The sequence below is a fragment of the Triturus cristatus genome, chromosome 4_2 (genome assembly GCF_964204655.1).
Source record: "Triturus cristatus chromosome 4_2, aTriCri1.1, whole genome shotgun sequence".
NCBI lineage: Eukaryota > Metazoa > Chordata > Amphibia > Caudata > Salamandridae > Triturus > Triturus cristatus.
Window position 1 is genome coordinate 136,549,370 of NC_140586.1, and position 12,494 is coordinate 136,561,863.

The following is a 12,494-nucleotide window of genomic DNA, read 5'->3' on the forward strand; positions in this document are numbered from 1 at the left end:
TGGTTTGAAGTCTCTACGACATCACAACGTTACTGGAGCAATATCTTGCGAGAGTTTACTAGTGTACCCCTTATGAATTAATTCTGTCTTACTTTGTGAGGCCTTCAAGATGGCTTCTTTCTCAATGAAAAAGTGTACCCGTGTAAGGATATCTGCCATGAAGAACGGGCGCCCAGGAGCCGTGGCATCTCAGTGGGCTCTGTCTAGGGCGTGCAGGGAGGCATCATCGACTCCTCTGATTTCATGGAGCAGTTCTGCTATGAAAGTCATAATGTCTGGGCCCTCACCTCCTCTAGGCACACCTCTGATTCGGAGTTATTCCTTCTGCTTTTGTTTTCCAAATCCTCCTGTTTTATCTGAAGATCAATGTGCTGGTCCTCAAGAGCTGCCATTCTCTGCCAAAGGTTCTCTTGTTCTTCTGTCCGGGTGTCTACTGTGCGCTCGAGGTCGTCTACCCATCCCCCAATCTCTGTGATATCTCGCTTCAGGTTTTTGAGGCGTGACTTAAATTCAGTTTTGAGAGAACCAATCTCCGATTTAATTTCTTCGAGGAAAGTGTTCATATAGGCCTACGTAAGTGGCTCAGCCGCCACCTCCGGTAAGGGATTCATAGGGGCAGGAGTCGAAGGGCCAGACTTGAGCCATAAGGATGCAACCGGATTATCCCTGGACAGACTTGCCGTACTTTCTTTCCCCAATTTGGTCCGTGGCATAATCCTGGAAAGGTGCCCCCCACAGAGTGCTACTGGTTGGCAGCCGAGATTCCCTGTCTCCAGGAGTCCCCGTCTCAGTTCCCCAGGACCCAGGTAGCCAGTGACAAGCACAATCCTCAAGCAGAGTCAGACACTTGCGTAGGTAGCGGCCAAATGCTGCGATGGCCCCAGTCACCTCTGACTAGGCGATTATACAACTCAAAATGAAGTGCTATGCATCGGTTTGACTCCTGTAGGTATAAACATTTCCACCCCCGGTGGAGGCGTGAGGGCTCTCAGGGACTGTAGCGAGCAGTAATAGTGAATCCAACGCCCCTTGTAAGGCTTGTTACAGCGCTAAATAAAGAGGAGTTGATGTTCACAAGGACTCCCACTACTAGTGGCTAGGCAGGGCCACAGAGCGGTGGAAGATATACGTTTGAGGTCAACAGTGCGCAAAGCAAGGGGATAGAGGAGTGTAGAATGGGCCAGGTCTAGGTGTGGTCCCCTACAATGTCCTGGAAGCTAGAAGGGAGATCAGGTCACAGTCTTATTAGATGGTGGGGCCAGGCGGCGTTCCAGGAGCAAAAGGGAGGGGGAGCGGTGCCCACTATGTGATCCCACAGTCGATCACCCCCGTGTCCCAAGATACGATCAGCACCCAATCAATAACCAACGAGGGCTCCAGGCAAGCAAACCCAAAGATGGATCAAGGATGGTATGAGACAGTTCAAAGGCTGGGGCAGGTAGCTGATCCCACTGCATGAACCCACAGCCCTTACCACTCAAATGTAATCAGCTCTCCGCCGTCCAATTTCAAGCAGTCCTCAGCCAGGGCCACCCAGTCAAGCTCCTCTCAGGGCGCCATCCGGGGCCCAGTGGTGGACTTTAGCCCCCAGGGGGCAGTTCGATGTGGTCCACGGGCCGGGGGAATCTTGCCGATCAAGCCGTGGAGGGAGCAGGACCATGTCTTCTGCAAATTCCACAGGAGATGTTGGAGGTGGCACCTAGGGGCCGGAACTCAGCGGGCGCCCAGCAAAGGGGCAGCCACTACTCAAGGGATGGCGGCGTCAGCAAAGGCCCTCAGGCCGGAACAACAGGTCAGCAGATGTACGGGCTGCCTCACCACCAGCCACACTCGGACCAGGCCATGTCCCCAGGCACGCAATCGTGTGGCGTGCCGCTGTGTTACTCTCTGGGCCATGCAGGCCGCTCCGGGCCACAGTTTCCATTCCTCTCCTTCAGACAGCTCTGCATCCAGACTGCCCGCAGGGAGCCTCTCCACCCCGTCTCGGCAGCTCCGCTCCCGGCACTCAGCCACCCAAGACACGGCCAGGCTCCAGTCATCCCCTCTACCTGGTCGTGTCAAAGCGGCCCAGAATCAGCCTGGGTCAGCGCAAGGGGCCTCTGGGGCCACACTAAGCACAGCAGCCCCGCTGCAGTCCCCAAGATGGCGGACTCTGCCCGATGGTGAGTTTCTACTCCCAGGGTCGCAATGGTCCTCGGAGAGCACTTGAGGAGCCCCCAGGCTATTCTCTGCCCCTTCCGATATGTAGGGAACCCACAAGAGGGGGGGAGCAGTGAACCAATGCTATATGTATGGCTTTAGAAAGCCGCAGGGGCATGAAGACTCCACGAGGCATGTCTCAACCCATGCGCTGCTAGGCCACGCCCTCTGCATGATATTTTTAAAGGTATCCCCTATAATTCTAAAATCATTCATGAAAATATTACCTTTAAATATTCCTTTTCATTGAATGACTCTTTCCTTAACCTCCATCCTCAGCGTAACTTCCTCTCTCTGAGGGTAGCCTGATCTAAGCCACATGTCTACGTTCTGCTAGTGAATGTCTTCAAATTGTCCTCACCCTGCAGATCACAACCTCCATCTTTGTAATTTTATCCCTGTGACCTAACTTCTGCATATTGTCATCACCCTACAGATCACAACCTCCATCTTTGTAATTTTATCCCTGCGACCCAACAATGCCCCAATATCCTCATGCCTATCCGTTCATCCCACAGACCATGTGCATGAAAGCACATGCACCCACATACATCAATCTAACTCCCATTAACTTAAACCACCACATAGAAACTGGAGCAAATGCATTAAATGGTATTCCTTTTTATTGGCAAAATATCAGATATCAAAAAACATTGCATCATGGTATTTGCAAATCTGGCAAATAAGTACAAAATAGCATCTCATAAAGATGAACCAAATTTGGCACAAAAAATATAGAATAAAGGCATTATGCATAGGTTAAAAAAAACTAAACGTGAGATAGAAAATCGAGATGAGAACAGGAAAAACACATTGCTACTGCAAAAAAAGTGAAACATCATATCTACAGCACGTAACCAGGTGTGAGATCTGGCAAACCCCGTCTAACTGGTTCCCACATCTTCTGCAACCGTCTACGTCAAGGGCCATTTTGTATTACTAGTTAGCAGCAAAAAATCAAACAAAATTGTAAAAAGAACCCTCACTCACCAACCTAGTTGGTGACATGCTTCATCATTGGGTTCCCACCAGAGAGGCCGAGTGCCTCCCTGGTGTGCTACAACGCCTGTTTACAGCAGAGCGGGTCATATTGTGATGAAAGAGTGCAATAATAGTGAGTGCAAACAAAAAAGAGTGTAATTTAAAATGTAATTTAAAAATGCCATAACTTTATCCAAAAAAGATGTAATGGTGGAAAATCCGGCAAGAATAAAAGAGGTATATAACTCTGAGGAAATTATATCACTTATATCCTACAGTGAAAGTGAAATGGTGGTCAACATGTTTCTGCCTTTCTTGAATATTCACCAGGCATTCATCAGGATCTTCGAGGTCCTCGTGATGGGAGCAGTAGGTTCTACTGCGGGCGCGCCACTTTGACGAATGTGTGACTACAAGTGAGCGTCCCCCCCTTGGACCTATGTTGTGAGGCCAAATATAGCTTCATAAACACACAGCTTTAGAAATCCTGAAGACTTGTCGAAAAAAACATGCGTTATTACGGTCCCTTTTTTGTTTCCACCAACGGTAGGGTGCGCCTTAGCGTGTGCACACCACCGGGTTGGCTTGGTCCCGATGAATGCCTGGTGAATATTCAAGAAAGGCAGAAACATGTTGACCACCATTTCACTTTCCCTGTAGGATATAACTGATATAATTTACTCAGAGTTATATACCTCTTTTATTCTTGCCGGATTTTCCACCATTAAAGTTTTTGGGGATAAAGATGCAGCATTTTTAAATTACATTTAAAATTACACTCTCTTTTGTTTGCACTCACTATTATTGCACTCCTTCATTACAAAATAACCCGCTCCGCTGTAAACAGGCGTTGTAGCACACCAGGGAGGCACTCGGCCTCTCTGGTGGGAACCCAATGATGAAGCATGTCACCAACTAGGTTGGTGAGTGAGGTTTTTTTTTACAATTTTTTTTTTTTTTTGCTGCTGCTTGCACTCTTTTAGTTTAGTTGCGCTCTTTTGTTTTTTACTTATACAAGCCCTAGGGGGATTAAGGGTGTGAGTCTCGCCCTCCCTCTCCTGTTGTTTTAATACATTTTGTATTACTGCCATTTCCAACCTGCAAAGAAAGACAAATTCTTAACTCCGAGCAATGGGATTCGGGGCATCTTTTTGAAGCCATGTGTGGGGATTAAAGACCCTGGCAGAAGTTATAGCAAGAAGAAAGACCCCTACCACACTAACTGTGCACTGGATACAGAGCCCAGCATTATTGTAGGCTCCAGACGAATACAGGTCTGCAGAAATTGATTGATTAAATCAAAGACTTCTATCCCAATATGGAACAAAGGTGTTACAAGCAGCACTGATATGCGTAGGGCCTGCCTGAGATCTGCTGCACCGAAAACACTCAGATGTCACCTTGAGACCTCATTTGCGTAGTTTATATGGCGGAATGGGTTTCCTTGAAAGCACAAGACCAATACCAATAACATATAATAATCATTAACCAACCAACCAACGACCAATAATAACCATTCAATCAATCAAGGACTTGTAAAGCGCGACTACTCACCCATGAGGGTATCAAGGCCATGGGTGGGGGGGGGGGGGGGGGGAGGCCGGTAGCAACAAACCAAATAGTAATTTGCTTCGCAATTGTACAGGTGTGCCAACAGATTGATTTTTTTTTGTTTACCCGATGTAGCCCCGGCTAGCAAAGGTGTAGTTATGAAACGCTTCTTATGCAAGAGATCTGAAACAAAACCTATCACCCAGGGCAGCAAAGACCAGCACGAGGGCTTCCGTAGTGGCCCTCGCGCCTCAGTGAATGGACTCTTTGTCAATCTTGGCGCGCGTAGGTTTCCAGTGCAGTAAAAGAGGCCAGCACAATTTCCCTTCTCCCACACAAAACCAATTAAGAAAAACTAACTCACTCTAAAAACTCGCTCTGCAGGAATTTCGCACGTGTGTCATGTCTCGGGCCTATCCCTGTTCACCCCGGTTTCTGGGTTATTCGTACAGTCCAGTGACGTAGGTGTGTCAGGAAGACAGAAAAGTAGCCCAGGACTGGTTAACCATAGAAACATGGAGAAATTGTGCAGAGTGGAAAAGCTGGACCTTGTGATGATGACGTTCATCTGCTTTTTGAGTTTCTGCTTACTATTGATTTTTTTGTTTTACCTCAAAGTGGTTTGCTGCTAAATCTTCGGCAAGACATTCATTTGCTTGATTTTTTCATGCCAAAATTAATCTTCTACGTTGCCGTACATATTTATATGTGGCGTTTAAAAAACAATCCCACATCTCTGTTTCCAGCGCCCTATTTTGCAAGAATCAATGTTCCCTTGCAATAAAAAGCACTAAAAAGAAGCATTTAGACAAAAAAATATAATTTAAATGTGAATATAAAAATATTCACTGCATGTTAGAAAAGATAAAACCCCTAGAATCACACAGCAGCAATAGTGGCCCTCCTTTTTACCCACAGCAGGCCCAAGAATTTTGCAACTGCGCATACATGCATTGGAAGTGGGTCAGTGCAAAATATTCTTAATGCTACCGGGTAGCTAGGGGTGCCGAGCTGCCTGCACACCGGTGCAATCCAAAAAGAGCAAAGCTTAGTATACAGAGGACATGCAAATAGCATGTGCAGGATGGTCTCTTTTTCGGCCTTCGCAAAATGGACAATCCTCACTGGATGCACACTTCCATTTCACAGGGAACGCCTTTACATGAAGTGTACCCTCTCTAAACTGATGGTAAAGCTTCCTATCAGATGGAACAGTGACCTATTATGCTACAGGCGCGCTTCACAGATCTAGCACTTATAATTGCGAAAAGACTAATAACTAGACGATGGAAGGCAGCAGGGCCACCAACACTCGCTACCTGGAGGGAGGAAGCAGAACACTGGGGCCTGGCCGAAAACGGGGTGATTCGGAGAGAAGAAAAGCCAGGGTTACGAAAAATACCCATCGCTATGTCCTGGGATATATTAATGGGGGCCTTCAAAGCCCGGGAGTGGGGCGAACAGAATAGAGGTACAACCAATGTACCGACAGCGCTATCAGACAATTAATCATGCCAACTATATGTACATGGACAACTGGCATTGGGGTCTGTGTCACTAATGCAGAAGGGGCTTGGGTGGAGCCCAGCGCCTCCTGTTGCGATCCCATGCATTACACCGAAGTGTGCTCAGTGGGGACAAGAAACTCTAATAATAGGAAGATGTGCCCTGGATTCACGCACAAACAAATGTGATTATTGTTGCCCAGTTAGTTAACTCATGGGGGGTGGGGGGAGTTTTTCTGAAGGTCTTTCTCTAGTGCCTTGATGCCCTCGAGTGATTGTTGTGCTATATAAATATCAAAATCAAAATCAATCAAATCATAAGGACATACTATCACAGTCAGTGACCGTTAAGAATGTTACAACTGTACATACAGTTATAAGATATTGTCTGTAACAATTATTTTCCTGTACTCAGGAATAGAGCACCACTACCTATGTAATAGAGATTGTACTCATTTCATTTGTATATTCATATGCTGTATATACATGATATCAAGAGATTGTACTCATTTCATTTGTATATTCATATGCTGTATATACATGATATCTAACGCATGTTATATGATGCTCCTGACTAAAATCAAAAAAATGTGTTATTAAAAAAAAAACACGATTGCCCAAGGATCACACAATTTAGTCAAAGGGGAAAGCCGAGATTAGAATATAGGTTTTATAATTCCATGGTCAACACATCTCATTATATCAGAAACAAGGCCCTACATTCTACTGTCGACTGTAGCGAGAAAGAGAAGCGAGAGAAAAGGTTGGGTGACACAAAATCCAGAGCCCACTCTTATGGAAAAAATTGGGTGAAAGAGGGCCTAATTACCCCCTCACTCCTCATCAACCTTCTAGAGAGAAAGAGCCTGCATTCATTCACAAAAAGAGAGTAGATTGATCAGGTTTTTTGGCCAAAACACTATTCAAACATGCAATATTCTTGTTACAGGCAGGTTGGTGCCGGCGGGCGCTGAACCCACAGAGATTCCTTTCATAATTTTAAGGGGCCAGAGAAAGGTCGCATTCTTCGCAGCACCTGATTTCCCCCCAAACAAGCCTTCCTATTTCAGAGCCCTGTAGTTTGGGACCCATTTCACCAGACGCGCAAAGATGGCAAAACTGACAATAGGTTTGGAGAACATGCTGGCTGGTCCCTTCTCCAGGTGCAAGAAGATCCCGCGCCATCTGTGTTTTTGCACAACTGGTGTGTTCTCTCGAGGCTCGGCGCCCCTGGCAAGGGAAGGGGTTAGGGCAACTGGCAAGACTGGTCCTTTTAAAGAGCCGACACACATTCCCTCTTGCTGGGTGCACACACTCCTGGACAGCCGCTCCCGCGCCCTGGTGTCACTGTCAGGTAAAGGGAGACGGCGGCGGCACAGCGGCAGGCTCCTTGAAACTTGACACTCAGTCAGGAAGTGCGGCGAAGAGACGAGAGACAGCAGCACACAGAGAGATAAGTAGACAGTATCATCTCTCGGGGCTCTGACAGCATCTGAAACTTTCGGGGCCTCGTTCGCGGCGTTTCCGGTTCCTGCCGTCCGGATGGAGAGGTGCGCTCTGGCGGGCCCCGGGGCACCGGCGGGCAGGCCCTGACACCAGGGACAGCGATGCCCTCGCCGGCGGGATGAACGCCCAGAAGCAGCAGAGCTCGGCCGCCATCCGGGCCGAGGTGCGGCGCCACGAGGGCCTCAAGGCGCACCTCAGCCGGCTCTTCCGGCTGGTGGAGCGGGTGGGGGACCCGCAGCTCAAGGTGGCCCTGAAGAGCTCGCTGCACGGCGTGCGAGGTGAGTGCACCTGCTGCTGGCAGCTGTCCCAGGGAGATGGATGGATGGAGGCCGGTCCTGCCTTTGCTGCTTGCATCACTTGTACTGTGTTTGTAATCCTGTCGTCACCCTCCCCGGCGGCTCTATGTCACAGACTGGCCTCTTAACTCGTTTCACCCTGCACTGGGTTCTTGTGAGAGGTTCAGTGTCACAGACTTGGCTTTTTAACCCACATCACGTTGTATTCTGGGATTTTGTACTGCTATATTTAAATCTGTGTGGTACTCAGTGCTGCAAGTGGATGAAAAAGGTATGTGGGCTCTGTTGGGTGAGTGACCCCATCACGCCCTTTTTAAAGAGGGGGGGGGGCTTACGGAACTGACAGTGCCCCACAATGTGGATTGGAATCCTGAACCTTACAAATTCAGAAATTAAGCCTTTGTTTACAAGGAGAATCTCTGGACTCTGTAAGCATCATCATTTTTACCTTTTTATGTCACCCTTGTCCCAGGCCTATAGCTGTAGGACAACAGACATAGTACGTGTAAAATGTATGACGTGCCACGCAATTACATTATTAACAGTCACTGTTCGGTTGTCATCTTTGAGATCAGGACCTACGCGCCCAAGTGCATTTAATAATGCAGCTCAGTGGGTTACGACACCTGCTGAAGAGATGTGGATTCAAGCTATACTTGTAAAATCCCTCAGAGCTTAATGTATCTGTCAAAGTGCCTTGTGTATAATCTGCAGGTTACTGGTTTGAGTCATAGAAGGTTGCTCAGTGGGTTGCTGCAGATATTCAGGTGTGGGTCACAGGTCACATTGCTGGCGCGTGAGATCACATTTCATTTTACACCTAATGCTAAAATGTACGTATGGTACAAATGCGACCCTGCAAAATGAACTAAAGCTGTCATTCGTCTAAGCAGGATAACATTTTCTGTTGTGTGCTATAGCCCTGGCCATTATTAGTAGCCCAGTATATATAAATCTGCATTATTGGAAAGATGCTCAACTTCTCAAAATGACATTTTAAAATGGTGTTAAGTGCTTGTCAGCAGGTGAGCAGTTACTGAAAGGTCCCATTGCCATGTCCGTGTTAAACACAATAATGAAATGACCTTATTTTTGCTCTCCTTCGCCGCTGTGTTTTTTTCTTGTTGTGGTCTCTTAGAAATGGAGGGCTCAGTGGGTCTTCCTGCATTCATAGCTGCCAAGATACCCTGGGTAGGCATCTTTTTACCTCTAATCACATTGCATTCTGGTACTTGTGGTCTTGCACTGATAGGTGACATATAGCACCAATCCTTGTCTGTTGCAATGTGCCAGTCTCGGCTGTTTGACACAGGTCACGCATTTGTTCATGTTTTCATAGCCATCCATTCAGCTCTAGCGACGCTATACCTCTGCGAGGGATGTTTTTTAAGCTTGCACTACTTTGCATTGTGATGCCTAAAGAATCCTACTCCCCCTGCAGACATGGAAGGGCCCTTGTCCTGTGTGCCATCTCAGTGGACTGTGACCTTTCAGCCATCAGCACTTTGGACTCTGTGACACGCAGACTTGTTAAAAATGCCAAGCTAGCCCATGTGTGCTGTGATCAGCGTACATAGCTCTGCATGCATTTATGTGACATGCAGTCGTGGGGGTCACGCCATAATAAAAGAGACACAAGCTAGATGCGCACGCGCTGTTCTGTGCGAGCTCTAAGCAGCTCACCCAGTCAAGGGGGTTCCTTTTCACGGTCTTCAGTGTGCCTATGCCTTACAAAGGCAGGCCTCTATGCAGCCCAACGCATAAACAGCCTGGATTATCTGGCGCAGCGGACGTGGCCCAGTTTAAAAACGGAGTTATGCCCCCCACGTTTGTCAGACGGTCACAAGACCTCCCTGTAGAGACTCTTAGTATGACTCAAGAACCGTTACTTGCATGAGATGCTAATGTTTTGTTTGCATGCAAATGACTTCCCCTGCTGCCGAGGTGCATCCTGTCTGCTCTCGTTGCGCGTTACCACAGAGGCTCGAGGGAGGAACTGCCCGTCTTTCTAGACATACGTTGTCCTTGAGTCTCTTGTGATTTATTCTCACCCACACGTTTTTATTCGCTTTGCATTCTGGGACTGGTGGTTTTGTATTGTCCTATTATAATACCTTTTATTTCCTAATTCGGGTAATTACCTCTACTAAGCTGTTGAGCACCTTCCGAGGTCATTCTTTTTACGACCGGGGAGGTCACAATATTAAAATAAACTTGGCACTTTTTAGGTGGAGCCCAATATACTGCTGTGCGCTATCTGTTGCGAGACATATTGTGGGCTTCCCAAGTACCTTAGGTTCTTAGAGCCCGCCCATTGTTTACCATTGGTTGTCTTTACTGTCACTCTCAGTGTGGTTCCTTCTTATTTAATAGCTCATCTTGTCCATCTTGTATTTGCCCTGCCCCTGGAGCATTGCCTTTCCACTTGAGTCATTTCACTGCTCACATTTAGGGACCTACTTTTTCCTTGTGTTTAAGCACTCACCAGAGCGCATGTGTGTTTCAGTTGTTTTTTTCATTTGCCTCTCTTCCGTCCGTGATTGCTAGTCCCACCCCTACGCAATATAAAAAAAAAAATGCATGCCTCATAGTACTTTTTTTAAAGTTTATTTTCATTAGTCATGCTGCACAGTCTTGGGGATGCCGTTCAGCAAGTCTTAGAGGCAATATCCATCCAGTGACTGAAATGCACAATTTGTGTTCAGGAAACCTGAGTTTAGCTCTGGCTTAATTGCCTGATCAAAGTGTGTGAGACTGGATGAGAGTGGAGAGGTGCACCACTAGATTGTCTTTTCAAAATATGTAGGTATTGATGCTGGGCACTTATTTGTGAGCCCCATCATGGTACATCCGCAGTTCTGTAAATAACAGTTACTGTTCCCACGTATGGAACTCTGGGGTGATAGTGCATTCTACAGTTGACTCATACCTGTTTATCGTTAATCTCGACACCCCATCATTGGAACATCTACTGCTTTTATATATTATTCAAACCCTGATGAAGTTCGGTCTCGTCTGAACGAAACGCGTTGGCTGGAGCCTATGCTATGACATTGTTGAAATAAAGGAATTCAAATACTAAGGAACTTTATCCCCTTACATCTTTTAAAAAGACAATCTAGTGGTGCACCTCTCCACTCTCATCCATTTCTTGATCTGTCTTGCAGTTTGCACCCAACAACGGTAGGTGCAAGAGTTGTATATGCACATGCCTATAGACTCTTTAACAAACCATAACGAAAGGAACAGAGCAGTATAGTGCGGCTCTGCAAGTCCGCCGTTGGTCTGTCCTGTTGTAAATTGTGTGACACTGGTCATTTACTTTACTTGATTATGCCTCCTTTTCTCTGATAATAATTCAGTTCAGGAAGCGTGATGTATAAAATCCTCTCTTCTATCGACTCTGATAGATGGTAATTTTGCTCTGTCTTCAATAACAATATAGACAATATCTCATGGGCACAGGAACACTGATTTGTCTCTAGGGTCACTCATGGCTTCTTCGAGGAGCGGGGCGTTAATGAATGTTTCTAAGTTAATGTTTAAAAACAATCTCTCCTAATAAATGCAGTTGAATGCATTGATATATTCGAGTGTAATAAAGTGAAACTGTCCCGCATGTTAAAGGAATATGCCTTTTTTTGTATTATAAAGAGTATTTTCCAGATTTTTATAGGACCTGTGTTGCATGATTTACAAGTCAAATATTTTGATGGCTCAGCTCATCCTTTGGGTCTTAGAGGCAAGGTTGACGACTCACCCATCTCCTTATTAAGTTGCTAGAACAACACTTTCTGTTGAGGCTGTCAGCCTTTGCCATAGCAGGAAGAACATAAGCCGCATGGTAGATGAACTAGCGGCAGTGGTCTCCATGACCTACATAGAGATGCAAGGCGGCTTGCGGCCTCTGTACATGTGAGGCACCTTTAGGCAGCGTTGGATTTTCACCAACAGTGTATAGGGTTCTGAATCTTAATCCTTCCAGTTGCGATTTGGAGCCTAAATGTCCCAGCATGCAAAGCTCTGTTGCCTAATACCTGTTGTAATGTTAGTCATAGAAAGTATTAGCTACCTTAGTAATTTAGAGGGATATTCTTAACATTTAATGTGCTCTATACAAAGTGCCATTGTCGATTTATTTTACAGGGTTTGGGCTGTTTTGAAGAGCTTAATTAGGGTGAATATAGGTCTTCCTATCCACAGGACACCTGTTCCCAATCTGGGGCTTCTTTTATAAATGATTGTAATCTGGTATTGTAGACCAGTTAGCCATATTATGTTAAACGAGGCAGTATATAACCAGGCATTTCTCGCACGCCTTTTTCTTTTTTGGGTCTCAGACTTATGTGCACAGTGAGGGGTTTGTCCCCTCTTGAACTTCTTCTTTGATAGCTTTATTTCGGTCGTTGACCATAAAAGCACAGGTAAAATATGTACATACAAGATAAAACATAAA

At 46.3% G+C, this 12,494-nt stretch overlaps 1 protein-coding gene across 1 annotated transcript in view; it reads left to right on the top strand.

The window, feature by feature from the left end:
• Positions 1–7,506: 7,506 nt before the first annotated feature.
• The window catches only part of AGAP2 (ArfGAP with GTPase domain, ankyrin repeat and PH domain 2), an 897,926-nt gene continuing 892,938 nt past the window's right edge, over positions 7,507–12,494 (top strand). The window contains exon 1 of the mRNA XM_085600818.1: positions 7,507–8,020. Within this exon, the coding sequence (XP_085456944.1) occupies positions 7,861–8,020 (160 nt within the window). The 5' untranslated portion in view covers positions 7,507–7,860. The remainder of the gene's footprint in view (positions 8,021–12,494) is intronic.